General features: G+C 37.3%; 1 protein-coding gene across 11 annotated transcripts in view; it reads right to left on the reverse strand.

The window, feature by feature from the left end:
- TAFA5 (TAFA chemokine like family member 5) overlaps nucleotides 1–26,246 on the reverse strand; it is a 518,314-nt gene that overhangs the window by 167,664 nt on the left and 324,404 nt on the right. For 9 of the 11 annotated variants that reach the window (XR_007203096.1, XR_007203095.1, XR_007203094.1 and 6 more), the window contains one exon: nucleotides 14,900–15,027. Coding sequence is in view for 7 of the 11 variants with exons in the window: in XM_048300902.1 (XP_048156859.1) it covers nucleotides 14,900–15,027 (128 nt within the window). In the remaining 4 variants the exon portion in view is untranslated. Of the gene's footprint in view, nucleotides 1–1,742; nucleotides 2,740–9,567; nucleotides 9,689–14,899; nucleotides 15,028–26,246 lie in introns of those variants that run through there. The other 2 variants (XR_007203093.1, XM_048300900.1) reach the window with 2 other exon arrangements.

Raw genomic sequence — 26,246 nt, forward strand, 5'->3', positions numbered from 1 at the left:
GGGCTGCGAGCACACATTGCTGGCTCACGTTGAATTTTTCATCAACCAACACCCCCAAATCTTTCTTCTGCAGGGCTGCTCCCAATCACTCATTCACCCAGCCTGTATTTGTGTCTGGGATTGCCACGACCCATGTGTAGGACCTTGCACTTTGATTTATTGACCTTCAGGACCTTTACACAGGCTCACTTCTCAAGCCTGTCCAGATCCCTCTGGATGGCATTATCCCTTCCCTCCAGTGTGTTGACTGCCCCACCTAGTTAGGTGTCATCAGCAAATTTGCTGAGGGTGCCCTTGATCCCACCATCCATGTTGCCAACAAAGATGTTGAACAGTATCAGCTGCAGTAGTGACCTCTGAGGGACACCACTCAACACGTGGACAATGACCCCTTGACCATAACTCTCTGTGTGCAGCCCTCCAGCCAGTTCTTTATTCACTAACTGGTCCATCCATCAAATCCATGTCTCTCCAGTTTGGAGACAAGGATGTCACATGAGACAGTGTCAAACGCTTTGCATTTAAGTCCAGGTAGACAATGTCAGTTGTTCTGTCCCTATCTCCCAGTGCTGTAGGCCCTGTCCTAGAAGGTCACCAGGTTAGGCAGGCATGATTTTGTAAAGCCATGTTGGCTCTTACCAATCACCCCTTTATTTTCCATGTGCTTTGGCACAGTTTCCAGGAGAATCTGCTCCATGATCTTCCCTGGAACAGAGGTGAGACTGGTTAGTCTGTAGTTCCCCAGGTCTTTTGCTTTTCCCATTTTAAAAATGGGGGTTATATTTCCCTTTTTCACTCATCATGGACTTCACCTGACTGCCATGATTTTTTCAACAGTGATGGATAATGACTTAACAGCTTCATCTGCCAGCTCCCTCAGGAGCCACAGATAAATCTTATCAGGTCCCACGGACTTGGGCACATTCAGGTTCCTTAGAAGATATTGAACCTGGCCCTCTCCTACAGTGGGCTGCAGGTCTTCATTCTGCCAGTCCCTGCATTTGCATTTCTCAACTAGGGTGGCATGGCTGGAGCACTTGCTGTTGAAGACTGAGGTATAGAAATCACTGAGAAACTCAGCACTCTTTTCCCATGGTAGTAATGTCTCTCTTTTCCTTCTGGAGAGGGCCCACATTTATCCCTAGTCTTTCTCTTGCTTGCAACATATCTATAAAGCCTTTCTGTTATCCTTAATATCCCTGGCCTGCAAATAAGTATGGCTCTGTTTTTTGAGGGGTTTTTTTTTCTGTTTTGTTCAGATTTTGGTTAAGCTGCATAATACTGTAATGAAGGTTTCCTTAAAAAGCCATATAAACCCTGCTGTGCAGATATTTCATTCTTTACAACCTAGCTACAATACTCTTCTAAGCTATGTTGCCAAATTTTTATGCAATGCTCAGTTCTATGGCAGAAGTCTTTGCATGCATACAGACATTTATATGGCAGATGTTTTGTGCATGATATTTTTTGTTTTCCTTTCAAAAAATTGTATTATGTCTATGCAAATTCCCTGTACTTCAATAGTTTTGTTAAGAGCTGACAAATACGATCAGTACTTTATCTTCCAATGGGAATAATACACAAATACAGACTGCTTTGTCAGCAACATCTACAACACTTTGGGAAGTGCTTCACAGTTTGTTTCATTTTAAAGTTCATTAATTTGAGGCATATAAAACAAAAATGTATTATAAAATGATGAATTTCTGGCTTTCATTAAAATGTGTATATTGCAGAGAATGTGATTTTGTCAGTATCCTTTATTTCCTTCAAGTTCACCATTAAAAATACAACTATACTTGTATTAGTGTTAAGAGTTTTATTTCATATGTTGAATCAAAAACAAATAAAATGTGGCACAAAACACACTGTAAGAGGATGTTTTGACCCCGTTCAATTTTGATGTTCCTAAATGAAAAATAAAATATTACTTCTAGGGGATATAACGGAAGTGGATTTCTACATTACTAAGTTGCTACATTGCTCTCATAAGAGCCAGATGACAACCCATCAGAACAGTGTGACTATTTCAGAATGCAGGTAGAGACATTTTCACACTTACTTGAGCAGAACTGCATAATATGCTACCAAAGAACCCTTTGTTTGATTTTAAACATCTGCCAGTGGTCTTATATTCTTTATCATTTATTAAGAAGGACAAAGAGATTACTGGTGAAATACAGACATTTGAGAAAGCATTCGTATTGCAATTAGAGGACCTTCTATCAAACATTATTATATAAACACACATTTATTCATCATGTTGTACCATTGATTTCAGTAGACTTAGTTACATCAAGAATAAGAAGAAAGAGAAAACAGCAGTTCACAAAGGAAGAACAAAGATGAAAGGTATGATATTTAACATAACAAAGCCCACTGAAAATCAGATGATTAAGTGCAAGTATGCACTCAATGAAATGGAGGCGAAAGCAATGCTGCTCTCCACGTCAAATTGTCTTCTGGAATGAGAGTAACAGGGGATGATTTGATTTAAAAATAAAGACATAAAATGTGACTATAAAAATAAAGGTAAGCATCAAAATTAACTGTTTGGAAGTGTTCTCCCTCAAATGCATTTAGCACTGCTCCCCCAGCCTCCACTGAACCTGTTTACTGCAGTATTATATGGGTAAATCTGATCCTCTGGATTGCCTGCAGTGGCCAAGATATCCACAGCCTCTGTTCAGATTCCCTAATGGCTCCAAGTTCTTCTTTTTCCACCAATAGCAAGTTACTCTGAAAAAATTACAGAAGTCAGTAAAAAATTCTGCGATAATCACCCTGATTGCTTAGCAAGTAACATGAAGGAAAAGGCAAGCCATCTAAAATCTTAGGTTAGGTGATAAACATCTAAACCTTCCAAATCCAATCTTTTAATTTGCATGTCTTTAGAGTTTATATTTATTAGATCTCTCTGAAGTTAGTATTAAATAAAAAATGTTCATTCACATTCTAAATGGAGGCCCCTCTACTATTTTCCAGATTTAGGCAGACAAGAATATGAAGTCAGGCTGAACCACCAGGATGAATCAGGAAAAACATGGCAAGTATGATGACAACAGGGCAATCCATCATTTGCATATCAGTCTAGTAGGTAAACCACTTTTCTGGGATGCATCTAGACCTATTTATCACAAGGGTGATTGAATCTCCCCGTCCTGCATCCCAGGAAAATTCCATGACCACCAGGCAAATATGTCAAATCAGAATATTTTCTCACTCCTTTTTCAAAAACTAAAGCACTGTGCAGCAAATCTGAAGTTGCATGGAGAACTGACAGGATAGTTTGTCTAAGCTCAGTAGCAGACACCAGTCAGGGAAGAGAACAGAGGATACAGACCTCTCTCCATGAAACATAGATTTTTATATTGGCATTGGATAAATAACAGTCTGAAGAGATTTAATTGTCTTCTGGAGATACCTAATCTGACTGCAAAGCCACTGCAGACAGAAATTTCATTGTCCTGGTTGAGGGCTGGATAGTAAAGCTGGGCACCTTTGCTCATGTCCTCGGCTTAGACATTTAAGATATGCCCAGATGTGAATTCAATTCAAAATTTGCAATGCCTAGAAAGAAATTTCATCATATAATTTGTGTCCTGTTCAAACCCAGGTGTGCCAAATCTCGGAGACTACTGAAAAATACAGTAGTTGGCTTGTATCTGATCTTTCCCATGCTACCTCTACTATTATAAGAACTAAGTATCAGTCTTCCCATAACCCTGAAAACTTTCTTTTACTGTTTACACATTTGACATTCCCGCACCACAAAATATCTCATTCTTTTGTGGCTAGAACAAGAATTGTTGTGTAAGGGAAAATTCTCAGGACTTCATGGAGAGAAAAGAAAGAGGCAGGAACAAAAAGGAGAAGAATAAAAGAGAATTTTTTTTTTTAAAAAAGTAAATTTATTAGAGAGTAGAGATGCTACCTTTAAAAGCCCTGGTCCAGAAAAGTACAACATCCTCTGGAGTTTAGGACATGGACTTTCAAACATCTTATCCTGTTCATGTAGGTGTACACTGGTGTATTTCACATGAGGGATGTATTTAATGCACTTTGTCTTTACTTCAGAGTCAACTTTCAGAATTCTTTGGTAAGTGCAAAGTGGGGAAGAATAGCAGTGTTGGCTGAAAAAAGCTAACTAGGTATCCATCAGCAATTGTTGATGGCCCAAAGGCAGTGGAACTATGTAATAAAGGCAGACAGACCTCATAGGTTTTGGCCTAGAATAATTTAATCTGCAATCAGAAGCTGATCTGGCTGAAAACTAACCTGGCAAAAAGTGATGCCTGTTTTGCATCCCAGACATTTCCACAAGCACTTAGTGCCTGACCAAAACAGAAGTCAGGCATATACAGACAGTGAGGTGGGAGAGTAGGAATGGGGCACTCTGGATTTAGATTGGTTTAGACTACCATGAAGCTGCACTACAAGTTGAAAGAAAAGCTCTTAGTCTATATTTTGCTGATTGATTTTGCTGTCCCACTCTTGCCTGGCTTTATTTGGATCAAGGATCAGCCGGTTTTGTTCACTTCCAACCTCTTGGCTCATTCATGTATAATGAGATTACTAAGATCTAATGAAAAACAGGAATAACCCGAGTTTTGGGCTATCACTTTTGCACGACACGGTAAACTGAATTGTCTTTCTGCATACCCCTGCATGCTCATATGCAAGTGATCAGGAAGTAGCTGAAGTAGCTGAAAACAAAACCTCACAGGCAGGAGTTAACTAGATCAAAAAAACTGGCAACTTTATCCTTAAGGTCTGCCCCCAAGGTAAAGAAACTTACATGCAGACATAATGCTATTGAGTATTTCTATTCCAAATGGTTAATGCAAATATAGCAGTGGAATACTGGAAAACAGAAATGTCTGTTATGTGTCTACCTTTCACAGATTTTCAATAACTCTTAAGAGCTTAATATCTTTTATGCTTTTGAAACCATTCTTAATAAAATAACATTAGACTTTTCACAAGTCTGTCACCTCCTGGGCCACCTCGACCTAGATCAATACACTCCTGTTAAGTGTTATTATGCACTGTTCGCAGGTCCTCCATCAGTATCTTGTTGAAATGACAGTTTTCAATATGACAGGCCTTTCTGAATTAATTTTCAAGTATGGTTTTAAGAAATAATGTGTCAAATGTTATGATAAAAATCCATAAACTAAAACACCTTTTTCATTTTCTATATTCACTGCTTGTTTTTTTCAGTCCAAGAATTCTAGCTTGCTTTGCATGATTTAACAGAAATCTTTGGGAGTATTCTTAAAAATGGAAATGTTCCAAAATGGATATACATGTGCAATAACTTCATCTTCTAACACTTATGTCATGAACATTTTCTTTGGGCAAAATGGGAGTGTAATAATTCTAGCATTTTAAATTCTTGGGGTTGATGTGACATACCAGTTTCCAGCCTTCGTAAGTTTACATTATATGCCCACCAAAAACATGTTTTAAACTATATACCAAGTTCTGTGTTAGTCTTTCCAGGCTTTTTCCTCGTTTGCATTATCAAATCTATTTTTCTTCCACACATAAAATGTATCCTGCAGTCCCCTTCAGTTCAACTATATGGCATTCAGCATCTATTGAATCCCTTCTTAAAAACAGTGCGTTGTGCTACTTACAGCAAAAAATTGTGCAAGTAATCTCCAGGTTTGTTTCCTCAGATAGTCTCTCCTTGCAGTCACTTATTAAATGAAAATTGATTTTCTCATATTCATGCAAGAAATCAGAACCTTCAGACAGTATAAATCTATCATGAAGCATATATGGTAGGAGTGGGCAGCGCTGTATCAAATTGTCTGATTTAGCAGATGAGAAATGAAGTTTAGTTGCTTACCACAGACAACCAGTGAACCAGCACATTCTCCTGACTTCCAGCTGTCACCCCACAAGGGCACTGGTCTATAGGTTTTATGTCATGTGTGCTTACCCCATGAAAGATGCCGTCCATACCCTTACAATGTCTATCTGTTATGCTAAGAATTGTCAAAACACAAAAAGACCCAATATTACCATTACTGATATGAATTTGGTTTGTCTGTTGCTTTTAGTCCATCTCAATACTAATTCTTAACATGCTTTTTTCTTAGACCAGTTACCATGCTATTTCAGTATTTGGAAAGGCCTATCTAAATGCAAGTGGTGACCAAGGTGTTAAACAATAATTTAAAAATCTAGTATCAGGCTCTTCACAGACTCTCTTTGATGGGCCTGCAAATTTTCCAGGCAGATACCTGAACCTTCTATTAGAGGTGTGAATTTTCTATGACCTGAGCCTTCCATTTTTAAATTTAGGCTCTTTTCTTGTTTTGGGGGCGATGAAAGATAATCCTAACCCCATACAAGAACATAATTTTTACTGGTGTCCTGGAAAAGTATGCTATTTAGAAAGAATTTCAAATGAAAGTATTTTGTGTTTATCAGGACCAACTTAACAATTTAGGCATTCCTTAAATGCACCTTTTAAAAACTGAACACTTTAACTTTTTCAAATATCCACAATTCATTGTGTGGGTTCATACTATGACAGAATACTGAACTCGCCAAGTTACAGATGTGGTTTTATTTCCATTTCAGAATTCTGCTTTCAAAGTACAGAAAAAACCCCAACCCAACAAAAGGTTTGCTTGGTGTTTTTACTGAAAACATAATTTATTCCACAAACCCATGAAACAGACTCTCAGAAATTATTATTATTACCTTGGGTAGAATCAGCTTTCGTTCACTTACTGAAAGGGACAGTTCAGACCTCAAACAGATCAAAATGTAGCTCATTTTACCGTGCAGTAACTGCTTTTATAAATAGATTAATCTATATAACCATGAAAAGCCATAGTTCGTAAGCATTAATCAGAAATCACTTTTACCTCACTGAATCTAAAACTGGCCTGTCCCTAAGTTAGCATAGTAAGATTGAACTGAATGCTAGAATTCCCAATATGACTGTGAGTTAAGTAATGGGAATCCTGAAAGAAAATATATCACTAGAAGTCTTATCTATCTAAAATTCTGTTTATTTATTTGCACAGGATATGCAACATCTTTGAAATAGCCCATGCAGAAGTGGGCACTCATATTTTCCGTAGCTTTATAAAGACAAAAAAATTAGTATAATTCTTCATTACTGAAATCTGAAAATACATGCTCTAAAAGTGAAGAACAAAACTTAAATTTCCCTAATTTCTTCCAAGGATTTATTTGAGATGTTAACAAATTATGATTTCACTTAGTTTGCCATTTCACTACAAGTTATTTTTGGCGTAAATTTTGGTCTCTTTTCAGGCAGTGTGAATCACCGAACATCAGTATTCAGCATTCAGGACAGAGGAAGGCATCTAATCTCTTTAAGTTGGTTCTTTAAATATCTGACAGCTCCTTTCAACCTACAAAAATCACAAAATCTTTGCTACCATTTTGGCTTAGGACTTGAAGATCAGTTATTTGACATGAAGAAGTGTATTTTCATAAGGATAATGGAAAATACAATGTGCAGGTTTCGATACACTGGTATGACAAAGAAAGGCACAGCTTTGAAAAGACTGTAATAGTTGAAGCATTACTAATATGCAAGAGAACCCGTGTATTTAGAAGGAATAGCATGGCCCCTTCTGAGATGCTTCAGCTTCATGAGGATTTTATTTCTATTAGGTTTCTCTGTGATGTAGTCCTTAAGACATGGGGCCATGAAGACCATCCTACCATTCTGCTTGTAAATTGTCTACTATTCTTCTGTAACACAAGAAGTAGAAACATGATATTTAGCCTTTCTGAGAATTAAGACAACCAACTCCCATACCCCATATTTGCTTGGAAATTAACAGAACAGGATCTAGTTGCAATCCTGTGAATGATGACCCATTTGTAGATCAGGAAAACAATGAGAGGAATACGGCTCAAAGGATTAAAGCCTCTTGTAATCCATGGAAATAAATAGGTTGAATCTAGGCCTTGAAGTACACATCTATAGAGTGGACACTGAAGCACATAGCTATAACATGTAAATTGGTATTTTCTCTCATAATTTATATTAGTACTACTGAGAAGAACATCAAATTAATACAAAACTATTAAAAGGTTCAGTTAAAGCACTGTACAATGACTAGGACTTATTCTATAGATAGACTGGTACATTAGAATGAGTTGTTAATTAAAAGTAACCTAGTTCTGGTAGTTCATATGTACAGTCAAAGATGCAGATATCATGACTTTTTGATCTCAACAATATCTGCCAAAGGTATTCTTCAGAAAGTGTTCATGTTCTACCCTTCCTCAATTTGGTGTGTATATATAAAAGGTAGAGCACATCAATGTTTTAACATATGAAAGCTATTTCAGGCTAACTTCCAGTTATGTGGTGGGGTCTTGGAAAACCTTAATCAAATATCAATTTCAGAAGCACACTACTGAAACCTGAGTTAGTTTTAAAGGACTTTGTGATGCATAATGCTTGGTGAAGCAATGGTCTCAGAGCTCACAAAACTGGCTGGCAGCAGGACTTAAGAATGCAAATTATTCTTAGTGGCTTAATGGATAGGGGTTTTTTAAATCAGATTTCTAGACAAACAACTAGAAATTAAGAGTGATCATGTCTGAGGATGGGCCAAAAGGGTTAATTACCTATTTCACCACAAAAGTGTATTTCTGAGAGCCCTTTCTACTGCTGTTAAGGTCTCTCACAAGGCAGTGTCAGGCATGCCATTATGAACATAGAAAAAGAGAAGAAAGAGAAGACATAGGGACTCACAATTGTGCAAGCTCATGGACTTTGAAGAAAAGATAGTCCCATAGGTTAAAGATAGCCAAAGATTCTGATTCCCCAACAGCTGGGTATGAACAATGAAAATTCAGGATCCTAATTTCCTTCTTGTTTCTAAAAGCTAATACTTGGACTAGAGTGAGGGGATATACCAGCCTGATGAAAAGCGTCCTCTGTAATCTTGGTCCATACATAGTGTTTCTGCTACAATTAGGACAGTGAAGGAACTTAGTAGATGAACTGCTGACAGATCTGTAGAATGGACACTGAAGCACACAGCTATGACATGTAAAGAATTGGTATTATTGTATCTGTTTCATAAGTTGACCACTTCTGGCAAAGGGGAAGGGTGAAACTTAATTTGGCACGGCATGCATGCAACATTCCACTGCTCTAATCTGGTATTGCCTGAAAGCTTGTGTTGGTAGGTATTCTATCCTGGAATGACACGGAACTAGAACTGGCAGGATGTCAAAATACTTCCAAAACCAGCTTAACCAAATAAAATCAGGTGAGCTGTGGAGATGTGAAATGCACATTTAGAAACACTCAGAGCTGGAATGCAGGTGAGGCTAAATACATAATACCAGTTTTATGTCAATACCTAACAACAACAGGAACATTACCAATGAGGACATTTATAAATAACATTAGTTTTATTTCTAAGTTACTGTGACTTTCTAAATCCCTTAAAATGTTAAGTCAGGACTCCCAAATTCACTGATGTATGGAGCTAAGAATTGTTAATCTTACTGCTGGGGAAACTGAGGCAGAGAGGTTCAGTGACTTACCCAAGGCCACAGAGGGAGTCACTGTTAGAGCCGGGATTAGAGCTCAGGAGTTTCTGGCTCCCAGTTCCCAAGCTCAGACCACTAGACCATGGCCTCAGGATATTTCCAGCTGATCTTCAGTCTAAAAAAAAGTAAATTCTCAAGTATGTTACAGATATGTAACATATATAGATATATATATATGTATATTTCTTTTTTCCTGAATGTAATTGTATGAGTGAGAACACATTGCTCATACATATGTCAGTGATGAAAATCAAACCAGTGTATTTTATCTGAGTTACTTTTATCATACATATATGTATGATAAAGCTTTGCTGAAAAAAAAAATCTTGATTTAAATTACAGCCAATACAAATACATATTGTATTTTTCAGGGTAAGGAACAAATTGCCTTTCCAACCCAGCCAGCATGTCATTTATATTAATGGTGAGGAATGATAAGTTGCTCTGTGTGTAAGTAAACTCTATTAAGAAAGTCAGGTCCCTTGGTGAAGCCAGATCCTTAGTAAATTTTACTAGCTAAGCACTGAGCTCCATGTCAGAGTAATTACACCTTTTATCCACTGTGAGCTCTCTCTTAGCTTCTCCATATTCCTTAATTTCCCACTTCAGCTAATTTAGCCGTAAAACAGCAAAGGTTTAAAAGGTTAGCTACCGAGGAATTGGTGCATGAATGTTCTGTTAAGCTCCATGCATTGAAATCACATTATGTAGAAGAAGGAATGAATTAAGTAACAATTAGGTAGTGATGGATCATTGACAACATATATACACTTGGGTGATAAAAATTAATCTCCCCAGTAAAAACAATACATTGTGTATCTTCTCATCTATACACTAGCAAGGTTTGCACTTGAAATATAAAATGGAAAGGCCCTTCAACAATTTCTTTAAAAAAAAAAGGCGTATCTTCTGGCAGTATTAAAACTACAAAATATTTTAAAAAATCATATAACTTAATTTTTAATAAATAATTGAAAAAATAATGAGAATAAAAAAAAGAATTTTTAAGGCAGGAGATTTTAAAGTGACTGTAAGGACATTTGTTATATGAAAGTACTTCGTATGTTGAAATTGCTAACAATTGTGTAGTATTCTCTTGCTATCTTCTTTTACAACTTGCCATACTGTTTCCTTGTATTGACAGTCAGCATCTTAATACATAGATTGGCAGTTAGCCCAGTCAGTCCTCAAGTCTAAAAGCCTCTTAGAAGATGAAAAATCTTTGGTTCATTCACACCTTGTAGAGAGAACAACAGGGCAGAAGTGACATCCAGATCCATTTAGAGTGCACTTTGAGTCTGATTTTCCTTTGCCTTGCACCTTGTGTAGTCATTTATAGCTGTGCAAAGTGAGCACAAAATGGATATAAAACACTTTTTGTGAGGAGAGAATTCTGATTTGGTTGCATTATTTCCAGAGGTCAACACAAAAAGTGCCAGCCAGTTGAAAAATCTGGCTCTGCATAGAATGTGTAAACAACTTTGACACAAAACATAAAGCAAAAAGCAGCAGCCCTTTCCAAACATTTTACAGAAATGGCACTTCTGTTTTGAAGCAATGGGTATTTTCACTTGCTGTTTGCTTGGAATTTTCATAGAAAAAATACTAAATGTTAAACTCATCTACAGGAAACAAATGCTAATTTTTTCCTTTCTTTGTAAGAATCATATTTAACTATGAGTCCTAAAGTATATTCTCACTTAAAAGGGAACTCCTGTCATCTATAAGATCTCCGGAAGTGCTAACTTTCCACATACTGCTTTTAAACCCAGTACTTAAAAAGCTGCACTTCTAAAAACCCTATGGAATGAATGTGAAAAGCTGCTGTTGGGGTTTTAGTTTAGTCTTAGTTTTTTTCCTGTTAAAGGAATTTTCTCCCATATGCATGTTGCTAGGGGACAAATAGCTGTACTTAAGAAAGACAAAAAGGGGAGTGGGGCGGGCCTGGCTACTCCTTTGTCTACACCTGGGTGTGGGGGCAGTTCGCTCTGAGCGTCCGGAGAGAGAAGCTGCAGAGAAAGGAGCTGCTGCTTCTTTCTTTTTCGCCGTTCTTTCTTCCTGCTGGAAACAACGCTGGGACCCCAAAAGCCGCTTTTCCCTGCCCTGCTGGAGGCCGAGCTGTGGCTGCCCTGCCCCGCTGCTGTTTCGAGCTTTCGCTACGCTGTAGCCCTGCTCGCCCTGCCTGCCTGGGCCTCCGTGGGGTTCTCCCATCTGGATACATCTCGCCTGCCACCCGGGATTTGCGTTCGTCCCTGCCGCTCCAGCCTGCCGCTCCAGCCTGCTGTTCCCGAGAGCCCGGGATCGGCTGCCCAGGGGTTTGTGAAGCTTTTGTTCCATCCCTTCCCGGGATCCCAGGGCACCGGTGCCGCGTGCTCCCCGAGCTCGCTCCGGAGCGCCCCCTGCAGCCGCGGGGGAACCATCGCACCTGCCCTGCTCACCGGGAGCCGCCAGCGCCCCTGCCGGCTGCGAGCGGAACTGCACCCGAGGGGAAAGGGCCTGACAGCCGAGAAGGCTGGGACTGGGTTTGTGATTGCTGTTACTGCCAGAGTTGTTGTTGTTTTGTTTGACTGGTTATATACATATATATATATAGTAAAGAACTGTTATTCCTATTTCCCACATCTTTGCCTAAAAGCCCTTGATTTCAAAATATAATAACTTGGAGGAAAAAGGGGTTATATCTGCCACTTCAAGGGGGGCTTCTGCCTTCCTTAGCAGACACCTGTCTTTCAAAACCGAGACAGCTGCTATTACCACAACAGTCAGTCTCAGTCCATCAGAGTTCAACGCTGTTCTGACTTTAGTACGGGTGACAAATTATAGTCAGCATTTACCAAACAGTGATATCTCTGCTATACAATCTACTATCAGTATGATAACTCAAGACCTACTGCCAAAAATATCTTTAAGATGCAAGCTATATCAGCAGGAAAGGGCTGATTAGATTAACAAATGTGTTTTAACAAAACTGATAGTTAAAAAATGAAGGACCTAATCTGACTGTTGCTGGAGATGTTGTCAAGAATTATTCCTACTTAAGAACCATGTACAGTAACTAATTCAATATGTCTGGACATTTTTTCCCCCTACTACCTGATGGTCATTTTTATGCCCCTGCCCAGCCAGAAATCCTTCCTAGTACACTTAAATACCATGATGGGCATGATAGTGCCTGGCAACTCATGTATGTCGATTGGGAGCAGAAATAGAAATTACTGCATTAGCGTTGTTGATCTGGAGTATTGCTAGAGTAAATAATGTCTCTTAGTGTTTCTGCTGGAATTTTGTTTTCTTTTAATCACTGTCATGCATTTCATGAAGTCATCCTAAGACACAGTTTCCAAATCTACTACTATGGTCCAAAGCTCACCCTTCAACCAATATGCTATTGATACTGTATTATAGACGGGAGTTTATCGTAGGGTTTTGTATTTGTTTTTCTTCTTGTCTTTCTTCCCTCTCCCCGCTCTGCATTCAGTGCTTCCGTAAGCATTCTGAGTTGCTAGTCTGGCTTGACTGGAAAGTACTGCGTGTTTGTTGTGTGTCTGCATGTGTGATACCAACTGTTGAAGACTGCTTGATGTTGGATGAGGGCTTATGCTCAGAACTGTTCTACAGTTGTCTCTCTGGCAAAATCTTTCCTTACCAATGATGATGATGTATCTGTGTGGGGAGAGTCTGTTTTACAATATTATACTTGCTGTGGTCTTAATTTTACTGATGGGGCATGATTATGATTTCATTTACATTAATCAAATTCATGAGTCATTCCATTCATGTCAATAGCATTAAAGAGCTATACAGACAAGTAAGAGTTCAGAATCAGGCTTCTGGTGTTTAATCTGAAAGCATATCTGAATCACTTCATTAAAGACAGAAACTGAAGGACAGATCCTCTGCTTACTTTGCATTACTCAGTCATGCCATTAGCATAAAACATCAAACAAAGAACTAAAATGACAGCTGGTAATGTGTCACAGTACATGGGTTTTCTGTTTTCCTCAGATACAGAAAACACTCCTGAATTAATAAGATTTAAGACTATATTTCAATTATGAGAAAGTTATGGTATTAGATCTCCTTGCCTTTGAAAGTTGGCAATGTTTAAAAAACTTTTCTCCTTCCCTTTTTTTTAATGTCACTCTTACATAACTTGAATGCAAAAGATTTACATAACTTGAATGCAAAAGATCTAAAGGCAAACTATATTTAAGTAAGACCTCAGAGATAAGTTTTATAGCCCTGTCCATAATGAATATCATATCTGGAAAATACAAAGCATGAAAACAGTGGTCACAATTCATAAAATTTGTATCTCATACAGAATTATCAAATCTCCCTTCTTTTTAAAAAGTGAAAATCATGTTAATTTTCTAGATACAGGTGTTCTAAAACAGTAAAAGGTTTTGTACTGCTTTCTGTCTCCTGCTCAGACAGAGAAATTGTGCAGGCAATGATGGGCATTAATTTAGTCCTCACTGATAAGTACATCTAAGACTAAATATTCTTGAAATTGCACTTATTTAAATTACACTCAAACTCCCTGTAAATCTAAAAAAAGATTATGAGGGGAAATAATTTCAAGAGGCCTAGCAAGCTATCAGAAAATTGCTCTATTATATCTCTTCTGATTTTTTCAATTTTTTAAGTCAAAGAATTGCTGGAATTTGAGAACATTTTCTAGAAATCTGTTTGATTCATTATAGGCCCTGGAAACTATTAGTGTCGTATATACTTTCAGCTTCACTACAAGCGCATGCCACAAGACACCTAATCTGAGAACTGAGGGATTTATCAACAAACCAGGGCCAAAAGGAAGTTGGAAGATGGGATCTTTTGCTATGTTTTCTGTAGGTCTCACTGAAAACTAAAGATCTATCTGTGTGACTTGTTTTTCTAGTATAGTTGGAATAGGAAAAATATTTTCTTCAAAACTCCCAGTGAAAGCTTTCTTTTCACCCTGATAGACCACACATTGAGTTTTATATCCTGCACTACCACAGCATAAGAAAATCTGTGTATGTTGAAAGAATAAGATTCTTCAGGCTGAATGCAAATGTTAGTTAAGCTACTGGTGTCTTTTAAGAAAACCTTGATATAATATCTACTCTTAATAACCATGAGAATGACTTGTTATCTTTTCCAATGTTGTACTTTGTGATAACATTGCTGTGTATTTCAGCATGCACACTTGGGCACACATTAATTATGAGGAACTCAACTTTACATAAAAGTGCTGAAAATGATTAAAAAGCTCACTTTTTGTTTTTCAACAAATTAAAGTGAATGAGAAATTGAAGAAATATAGAACAGAGAAGTGACCTACCGTGGTTGTCTTTATCCGTCCTCCTGGTTGTGTACAGGTCCAGCCTGATTTATTGATTAGCAAATCACAGCCTTCTCCTTCTAAACATGGAAGCATTTCACACCACTGTTTTGTTTTGATAATTCGTGCTATGGAACAGAAAAAGAAGAAGAAAAACAAAACCAAAAACAATTGGCAGGAGAATTCACATTTCATTTATCTCTAAACACTTTCTCATTTGAGTTGTCTATTTTCATTACCTGATAATTCAGCAATAGTTTATGATGTAGACAGCCCTAGGCAATTTACAAAATTATTTACAACACATGTTGTGCCAACAAATTTAATTTCAAACTTAAAAACCAACAATAAAACAAAAGACAGCTTTATTATAAATCAAAAGAACATAGAAACTAGCTATTTTTCTAATTTCATGCTCCTCCTAATCAAGGAAACACTGTTGGAGGGGCTAACAATTAAGACTTCCTATCCTAACTAATCGTTATGGTAGCCCACAACTGGGATCCATTGTGTTAGACTCTCCATAAACCTGAGCAGACAGTCCTTATCCTGAAGTGCTGACAGTGTAAATAGACATGAGCCATGCAGTGGAAAGAGAAAAGCTACAATAAACAGTTAGAGGGGTCAGCATAATGACAGCTATTGTGAAACTGTGATACTTGCTATGGTAGGGGTATAGTCAAGGGCAGAAACTAGGAACATAAGAAGGACAGGTGTTGAATGAAGCAAAGGTTGAGAAATCATGGAGAAGGAGACAATAAGCTGAGGGAAAAGACAGGAACAAACAGCCTATTACTATAAGGGAAAAGAAGTCTAGTTAGGAAGGGCCCTAACAGAAAGATGGTGTGATACGGATTTTGTGTCTCCTCTTAATGCTTGTGTCTCTGGCAAGCCAGTTCTGCAAAACTTCCTCAAGGTCATACACAGCATGTAGCCTTGGAAGAACAGAGCCCTGGCTGCAATGAAGCAAAAGCAGAGCAGCTGTAAGGAGAAACTTTTCTTCAAGATAGGGAGACAAGGGGCTTTAATACCTGTAGACTTCTTTCTGGACTATAATACTACTTCTTTTGAGTTCACCTTTGTAGCAGTATCTGGGTTCCTTCTCCTAGAATAGTAAATAATATTACTAATATCTAGCATTCTATTATTCTTTCACTCTCCCCTGAAGACAATATTGTAGAGCAGAGTGTTTAGGATACTTTTCATAAAATACATATACAGAGAGACACTTTCATGATGCCATATACTTATGCTAAACAAGGTAAGGTCCCCCAAACTAACTTTTTCTCAGACTGTAAGGCTTGCAGTCTGCAGAAAATGGTCCTCAGTTCCTTCAGGGATCATCTCACCAATTCTTGCCTGGACTATAAGAAAGCTTTCCCACTTCAATTCATACATAAGTGTCCTAGGATTCAAGGCCAGAACTTGTTCCACATGCAGGGTCACAGATCATGGCTTCCTCTATGTTATGTAACACTAATACACATAACACACCTTCAATAGTTGTAAGCCCAGCAAAAAGAGAACTACAGGAGAAATAATTAGAAAAATAAGAGTACAAGAAGCTTATGCTGTATCAAATTAATTTGGGGTCCAAGGAGGCTAAAAGCAGGCATTTATTCCAGCAGCAGTTGCAGCTTTATGCTCACCTGAACGTGTGATTCAGCCTGACTTCTTCTGTCTGGAACTACTTAAGAATACAATTCCCAATGCCACTGAATCATGGCAAGAAATAGAAGTGCAATTTAAAGTCTTTTAATAAAATCCTTTCCAATATTTTGACACAAAAAAAACTTGCGTCCTCAGCTCTGGTATAATTGTTGGTAAGCTCTAGCAATATAACAAAACCTGATTTCTTTCAGTGGAAGTTCAATTTGAAATTCATATTAATATTTTAAATAAAAAAAAACTCTTTAGCACCTAAATGTCTACATAGGAATTTTCACTGTTCATTAGGCAATATAGAAATCAATGGTGAAATGATTCATAACTACAATTTTTTGAAGCAACTCTGCTAAGTTTTTATAGCACATAATACACAGAAATGTGGATTGTACTTGGGCACCAGAGGTACAGCTCTACTGATAACTGCATCATATCAGTTTTTGAGACTAACTCCTCCTCTGTAACAGATAATAGTCTCATCCTTTCTTAGTGAAGGCATGCATCCAGTTACAAGCTTAACAGAAAAAGCTCAGTAAAATGTTAACACCAAATCTGACTTACTTGCATGCACAACTTTCATAATTCACATATAAAAATGGCTATCTCTATCAATGTTTCAACAATATGAAGTATCTTTGAGAGACTGAATAGTCAGCTAAACTCAGAAACATGGACTAGATTGCCTTTACTATCTCAGCTAGGAGGTTTTCCTGGAAACATAACTTGAAGTAATCTTATTTTAAAAAAAAGTATCTCTGAATTATTCAGTGTTTGCTTGGTCGCTATCGGTATTATCACAAATCCATGGGGTCCTTGCTCTGGCTTTTAGCCATAATAACACACACAATATGTCCAATACCATAAATTTAAGACACACCAAAAATATTTTATGAAACATGAAGTCTAAAACATTTCTGTGCTGGGTATAGACCAGTTCATGCATTTAGGCCTTGAGAATCAGAACTTCTTTTGCAGGGAAGAGTTACTCAGCTCAAATGGTTTACAGCTAATTGGTAGCAAAATGGTGTCTCCTCAGCCCCCACGCCCTCTCCCCACTCTGCTTCCCACCGGGATCTCTTCCCCGTTACTGGTTTTTACATCCTTTTAGTTCTGCTTCTCCACCCACCCCTCGCTTTGCTTCAGGAGCTTCACCAACACACTGGCCCTCACACACAGTGCCACAAGGGAGGCCCTGTTCCCGTCTGCAGGACTACGTCTACTTTTGCATTTTCACTTTTCGGTTTGCACATTATACCAGAATATGAGTGAAGCGCAATGTGTAATATAGGAAGGGAGCAAAATGTACAATGATTTTTATCAGCATAATTTCAAAGAATTTTCATCGGTAATTGAAACTGAGTTACACTAGTCAAAGCAAAGGAATATAGTGTATTTCCTGAGGCAGTGCAGTTGCCTTTTTACTGCGTATATTCACCAGGGGTGTAATTCAGCCCTCTGCAGACAAGAGAGCAAAAAGACTATCAGCTTCTTCAAATCCACTCCGAGCTCCATTATAAAGAATTAAGCGGCACTTAAACGATACACAGGCTTTGTGCAGAGCTTCTGCAGAGAACTGAATTTCAGCTTAAGAATCTGTGCTGACACTACCTTGCATCTCCTAAGAAGGAGGCTGTGCCCCTTCACTTAAGCTGAAGTTGATAGGAACTGACATTGCTCAGCACATGGTAGAATTGCTTTCCTGGGTAGTGCCATTTGAACTGGAGAACAAATAGACTCTATCCAAGGGTTTTTCATGCAAACAGTTTTGAGGCATTGGATGCAAGCAGAGGCTGTATCAACATAACGACAAACTATCCACCAATGTGATCTTAACTGTTTTGTAAGACAGAGAAACTTGCAATCTATTTCCAGTTATTAGTAGAAAAAGTCTCCATTCATGATCAGTCTCCATTCATGATCAGTATAGCCTAATTTAAGAGTGTTTAACTGAGTAGCGTTTCAGAACACCACAGATTGTTTTCTGCTAAATACTGCAGCTAGATAAGCTTTGTCACTAAGCCTCTCACCTGGTTTAACATTATATATATATTTCCTATGGAAAATCATTTTTATTTTCTGTATTTTCTTTTCCCAAATTCACCCTACATGCAATGCATTTTAATCACTGCATCTCTAGTCAATCATTTAACTGAAAATCATCAGCTGTTTGTGATAGCAAAAAACAGAGATAAGTCTTGTTCAGCAGCAGTAAATGGAAAAACTTACAGCTATCTAAAATATGATAGATTAAAACACTCAGATTGTTACAGTTTGTTGTCTTTTTTTTTTTTTTTAACATTGGAGAATGAATCAGGAAATAAAAGTAAAAATGTACTTTATTTTCACTGAAAAAGAATATTGATTGAAAGAGCACTTGGATACTGAGACTTATGATTTCAGAATACATTACGTTTCTATGCATAAAAGGTGGTGCGCAAAGTGACTACTTATAATGTATAATCAAAACCATGGTGTGTGAGCCTAAATAAAGTAAAAAAAACCCCACCAAAACCAACAACAAAAAAAGCCCCAAAAGACAGCTTAGTTGATGTTTATCAGTCAATTCCAGATGCCTGAAGTAGCAGAAAGAAGACTCATTGGAGTAGGGAGTAGGGAAAATTTCTCCCAAGCAGAACACAACGTTTTGAAACATATTTCTTCAATGAGAACTTAGCTCACCTATACTTCTTACAGAATGATGTTCTTCTTCACATTACTTTTTTTCAATGATAATTTGTTGTATTTAATGCAAGCTGTAACATATGCATTGGAGAAAATATTTCCTCTTTGACTTTCATATATTATTTCACTGTTGTTTTCCTTGAACTCTGAAGAAAGCTGATCAGCATAGTGGATTCCCAAGGTTCAGAAATGCCTTTGGCTTCACCACTTTAGAAGTACATAGACAAACACATTCATCTTGGTGTACTTCTCTTGCCCTATAAACACTGAATAGGATCACATCTTTTATAATTATTCACCTGCAAATGATCCCAACTGGTTCCATCACCCCACTCATATATTTTTTCTTTTTATCTGATATTTCTCCTTTTTCCTTCTCCCATTTTTTTCAACTCTAGCATTTTGCTTTGGCCATTTCCGTCCTCTTCCTGATTCAGTACATACACACTATCTACCAATCAAAAATCCCCACACACCTTGCAGAACTTCCTATATTTAACTAGTTTTACCTATGACTGGTAAATACTGATCATTGTCCCTATTTTGCACAGAGGTTAACCACCTTGACCAAGGTCACACAAGAATTTGTTGCAGAGCTGGAAACCTCTGAATTCTTAGTGGTCACTAGACTAGAGACCTTTCTGTGTCCCTTCTTCCTTCAGAGAGAGAGAGTGTACTTAAATATAAAAAAATTAAACAACAATAAACTATGCAAAGTAATACACTTTTAAAAACATATACCAGTTAAATTGCAGCAGCAGGAAAGAGGCCGTCAGAAAGACAAACTGAATCACAGTGCTCTAAGACACTGCAATCATGAACTGTCTTTAGAGCAGCAATTTGACTGTAATAGTGTAAAAGCCCCACATGTCAATCTATTTTACAACAAGGAAACATCACAAAGCTTGGAAACATTTTACAGCAGTCATTCTGCTTCCCTTAAAATAATTGAAGCACTGCTAATTCACAAAGAGTTAGACTGTCTCAATTATTTATAGGGCATCTAGACTGAAGACTATTTAGTTCTAAGAACAGCAATATAGCAATGTCTAGACACCCATTTTATCATTTAGCTCTTGCTGTCAAGATTGGGAGGGGTGCTTGAGCTGAGGTTGAGAAAAATATGGGAAAAAGTGGTCTCCTGTGGGCTACAGAGAAGCTACAAATTGAGACCAGGTAACTAGATCATGAGTAAAAGACTGAATGACAGGGCAGAGGCTTTTTCCTGCAGCTCATCCAATCATAGCTCCACTGAGGGATAAATCTTGTTGCAAACCCTGGGTTGAGAAATACCTTCACTACTCACCTGTACCCTGAAAAAGAATGAAAATCTGGCTTTATAAGAAATTATGCAGATTGCACCTTGTATAACATGTATTTAGGAGGAGCAGGATAATACCTAGGAAACAATCTCCAAATTATGCAGTCATCTGTATTATCCCAAACAAAGACTTCCTAAGGGACACTATTGCCAGTTACATGAATGGTCCCTAGGAATTTAGCTGAATTAGCTGGCATAAGAAATTGTTGGATTAAACTGACTGAATGAAGGAAGCTACTTAGTAAACCACTGAGGCAAAAACTACTTAAAAAAACCTTTAAAAAAGTAAAACCAAGTTTAAACTACTCCATTTAGTGAGGCATCCAGGTATTTGTTCAATTTTACGACATATTTAATGTTTTGCTGTATCTTCATAAGACCCTGTGAAATATATACTGACAGTTTAAAAATAATTACACTAACAAAAGTTGAAGTATAATCCAGATTCTAGGAGCACTCTCATGAAATTCAACAGGTCTTATCTTTTTTCCTGTTTATGTCTCCAAATTGAAGAATTTCCTCATTATGATACCCCAAAAATAAATAAATAAACAATGAAAAGCATATGAGACTAAATACACAGGAACATGATACCTGATTTTTTGTAGTGTAGAAAACAGAATATATTTTTGTGGCCTCTCTCTTTTCACTTCTTTGAAAACCTTAATACTATATGACTCACTGACATAGTGATAGGTACCTTAGATTAGTCTACACTCAGATGTTCAAATATTTGTATGACAGAAGCATTGTGCTGAGATGGAAAGTGTCCTACAAATCAGCTTCACAGTCAGCTCATGTCAGTTGCCATTTTACTTTTCAAGGGCCAGTATTCTCTTTCTAATTGCTCTCATTTGAGATTGCAATATATCTCTGCATTTGTTCTTAACTCCTCAGCCTCTCACTGGCAATTACTACAATTGCTTACATGGAAAAGTAATGCAGCAAATATAACACATATTTTTTCAACTTCTTACAAAGCAGTCAAACAGAAACAGAAAAAAAATAATGTATTATCATTTACTAAATTGCACAGGTCCCAACAAGCATCCTGACAATTATAATAAATGATGAATACATATAAAATTTACATGTTGAATTTTATTTAGGGACAATACATGTGCTACCAGTCTCTTCAAAACTACTGTTTGCTAACTAAATACTAAAATGTCAGTGCTTTGAATAGGCAACCTGGCCTACAACTTCGCCCAGGATTTCAGCATTTGTCTGAATATCCATAGATGTACATATTCAGTGGTTTTCAATCTATGAATGATCTAATGCTTAATTGTCTGTGGGTAGCTACCATTTGCTGTCTAATAAGAGATGCTAATGGAATACCCCTAGAGAAAGCCTTTGTCAGGACTCAGTGTCATCTGTTTCTGTCCCCTGCTGTTCTGCTCTGCTGTATTCAATTAGTGTGCTGGAAGCAAAGCAAAAATTACTAAAAATCTGATCAGTGATATTCCAGCAGAGGACCCTTCAGAGATCAGGTTTTCATCACATTTCACTTTGTTGCCAGCACATTGAGAACAGCAAATTTAACTGGAGAGGGACAGCAATTTCAGACCCAAAGAAGAGAATTTGAGGATGGCAGCAAAGGATAGAGACAAGAAGGGCTATAATGGGAAGTAGTGGGGAAACAGATACTAGGAAAAAAAAAAATAAGGCAAGAAAGGAAGGAAAAAGAGGGCAAATCCCAGGTATATGTAGTAGCTACTGAAGCTAATGGGCAAGGTCAAAAACTTGAGCAACTTGTTCAGTGGAGTCAGTACGACAATGTAGGTAAGTGAAGGCAAAAGACCAGAACACACTAGTTTTTTCCTCTTAAGTACACCAGTTTCAGTCCTCCTGATGTTTTGAGCAGAGAACTGTAGTGGAAGACCAGATTTACTATGGTTAAAAGTAGAATGTGAAAGAACTGACCAGATATTCACTGCCATCCCTATGTTATGCAGAGAAGGCTGGGCAGCTGTGGAAGAGAGAGAAGAACCCTGAGAACTTGTAGCTATGAAACATGTGAACATAAGAAGGTAACCGCTGAATACACAGCAAAGCAAGAATTTTAAGGAGGAAGCCACAGTAATTAAACATGCTCTAGGTTACATGGTAGAGAATTTTCAGTGCCATGGAAAGAAGCTGGGAATAAAAGATTATGAGGCTGGAGTGAAGAAAGGGTGGCAGGAAGGTTATAAATGAACCTCACAAAAAGCATTTGAACACAGACTAAATCTCAGAGTATAAATACTCATGGATAGGGGTGACAGAGAATAATTGGACACTTCACCCTGTCTGCAGCTTCACATTTGACTGCACAGTATCTGATACTGCGCTGACAAAACACACACTAAAATGATAGCCAAGGATCAAGGTCCTTCTTGGGACCTTAGCTGTAGAGAGTTCATGTACCCAGTCTTACTGGATACTTTTAACAAACTCCACACATGCTTTGTAAGGAAAATATAAAAAGAAAGAAAGAGAAAAAAAAGAAGAAGAAAACAAGAAGCACTCCATTTGACAACTGCTTTTGCAAGGACAAATCAATGAGAATCAAAATGTGAGATTTCACTTGCCCAAGGACAGAAATCCATTAGTCTTTAATCTTTTGACAGCTATTTCTGGGAATTTTAGTTAATTTTCTTCATGTGCATTCAAATGACAAGCATTTAGCTGAGTGGTTCTGCTGTGGCCTTCATTGCTTTTAGTACTTTCCAAGTCTTGTGTCAGCATGTGTATTGCTGCTGTGACATGGTGGTGACATTTTATTGTGCACTGAAAGAGATAATAATTCAGCTGTTCTCAAGCACAATGGGCTTCCTTTGTCAACAACCAGAGCAATGGCAAATTCTGCCCTCCTTTTGTCATGTATGTATGAACAGAATACGGAAGCAAATTGAGGTGAAATGAGCTGATGACTAGCACAAAAACAGACTAACAAGCTGCCCTGTGTGAACAATTAAAAGTATTAGAAAAGGGAACTCAGCAATGAAGCTGTACTTATCTCCTACCCAAAGTGTTTTACCCTTATTCCACGTGACTAGATGCTGTGTTACAATAAACTGTGTGCTTTTTGGGGTAAGCCTGTGACTTTTTGCTTTTATCAAATATTAAAAATAAGCCACAGTTATACTGGGTATTTTGACACAAATCAATACTTAAAGAATGAAGATTAAGAAAAAAATAACAAAATGAGTGAAACAGATGAAAACAAAAAAAAAAGGGAGCCAAAGTATCAGTTTTCATAGTGAGAATACAATTAATTATAATCACTTGTGATTCTTTTGAAACTTGTGCCAGTGCCCCAGGACACTTGCCATAGGGAAGTGTGATGTTGACCTTTAGATAGCTTGGAAACTGGCCTTTCCTTATGACTTTTGATTTCATTAGCCAGTGTTTGACCAACAGAGAAACAAAAGTGTTAAAATACAGCAAAGATGTTAATTTATATAACATGCATTGTATTGGTACACTGTCCACAGGGAAATCCTGTTACAGGTGGATGTGTTATATCTCAATTGCAGTCAATCACACGTCTTGTCACACACGGCAGTTTGACATTATGGCTGTGCAGAATATGATTTCTCATGTGAATTTTTTTAAGGTAGCTTTTCATCTATACATAAATATTACTGGTCCTTTACCCCAAAATTTTATGATCTGACAAAATTTTCCTAATTTTGTACTTAATTTGGGCAATTGTTAGTCTCATTACTTAGTAAAGCTTTCTATGTAAATACACCAGTATTTTGTAAAAATAAAAAAAAATTAGAAATGAGTGCCTTATATTGACATTAGGTTCCTATTTTTAGTTAATTTTTACAATGCTCATAAAATTGGGAGACAGATACCTTAAAAAGACAATGTATCTCCAAAACTCAGCTAATGCATGGACATTTTTACCTTGTGTACCTAATGCAGCAGGAAATTGACTTTCAAAGATCCACTAGATTCTACTTCATAAAAATTCTTAAGATATTTTATGCATTAAAAACACTACAGTTCAGAAGGAGCTCTATAACTGAGGTAGTCACTGATTAGAAGGAATAGTCTTTCTTAACCTAACAGGCAATATTTGATATATTGGAACACATCCAGCAAATCTATGAATAACCCCATATATTCTTGATATCACTATCTTTTTCATCATCAAAGCACCTAACTTGAAATTTTCAAAATTGTTTCTGTGAAATCAGACTAGAAGGACTGGCCACAGGCTGAGAAAAGGGGAAATGCTGCCTCTCTACCAGGGCAGGCAATGCATGTTCTGCCATGCTACAGCCACTGTATTTGCAAGCATGAATCCTGTCCCCTGTCAAAAGCTGCACAATGAAGGTTGGTTGGGCCAAAGGACACAGAAATAGCACAAATATACTCTGACTTACTTTTCTAAACCAGAAATTCTTAAAATTAGGTGCTGTAAGCATTTGTGGTTCTGCAACAGCTGTTCCAATGGCCAAAAATCAGACCATCAGGCACAAAGCAGTTGATACAGTTCAGGACACTGAGAGTTAAAACTACTTTTTTGCATTGTACTCCTTTACAGGAAACATGACAGAGTCATATATTTTAGGGACAGAAACGAAAAGTTTTTTGAAGGCCATAAAATTTAATCCAGCAATTTCTATAACCATTTCAATAATTTCTTGTTGACATAAAACACAACTTTTAGAAAGACATCCAGTACTGATTTTCAGAGAATGCTCTCATTTCTAAAAACTCTTAAGGCAGCTTATACAATTCAATGGCAAAGGCAAAACTTCTCAGCTCTGTAGTTTTTAGTATTATTCCTACAGGACTCATTTAACTCTCATAGGCATATACTCATCTCCTTTACTAAGCTCCAAAAGATTGAGTGGTGTACTGTCAGCTCTAATAAAGCCACATATCTAACGAAACACTCTGTGTTCCTAAAGGTTAATTATCTAAATTTTAAATCTCCAGCTCTTGCCTTTTTTTTTTAACATTCAAAAGCATATTAAGGAAAATAAACCAAACTAAACATCAACACTGGACACACATGGGAGTTAATATCCCACAAATTTAACTGGAATGGAAGCAAGTTAGAATACTCCATCTGCAGGAATGTAATTGTTTTCTTTTACAGTAACTGTCTGCAAAAGAGCTTTCTCAAGTGACTCTTACTTTGTAAGAGCAATGGGGAAACCTTACTGGAAATATCTACGGTGTGTAACAATACAAACAGTACAAGTTCACAGTCCTGACTCAGGCAAAACCTGCAATGGGTTTCTTGAGGGTTCTTCTGAATAAAGCACTGCTTGACTGAGTCTGCAGCTTGGAAATAGCCCCTTGCAGATTAAGAAATAACAACTGCTAGTTCTCCATGTTTCTCTTAAGTACAATACTGAACTATTTAAGCATTCATTTAGACTCAACATTTTAAACATACCAAAAAAAATAACTTAAAGAAATCTCCCCAGGGAAACTCCACACATTTTTTATATTTTCACATAGCAAAATGGCTCTCTAAATTATCCATGAATGCCTAATTATGCTATTAAGCATGTATGTATGCATTTATGCATCTACAGTATTAGGAATAAAAGCTGCTGTTACTACTTCACTGCAGTGTTTTACTCTGGTCAGCAGGATACCACTGTAGTTGTATTGGAATAATAGAATAATTTGTATTAAAGTGTAGAATAATGTGCACACTTTCTC

This window comes from Corvus hawaiiensis, chromosome 4, assembly GCF_020740725.1.
Source record: "Corvus hawaiiensis isolate bCorHaw1 chromosome 4, bCorHaw1.pri.cur, whole genome shotgun sequence".
Classification (NCBI taxonomy): domain Eukaryota; kingdom Metazoa; phylum Chordata; class Aves; order Passeriformes; family Corvidae; genus Corvus; species Corvus hawaiiensis.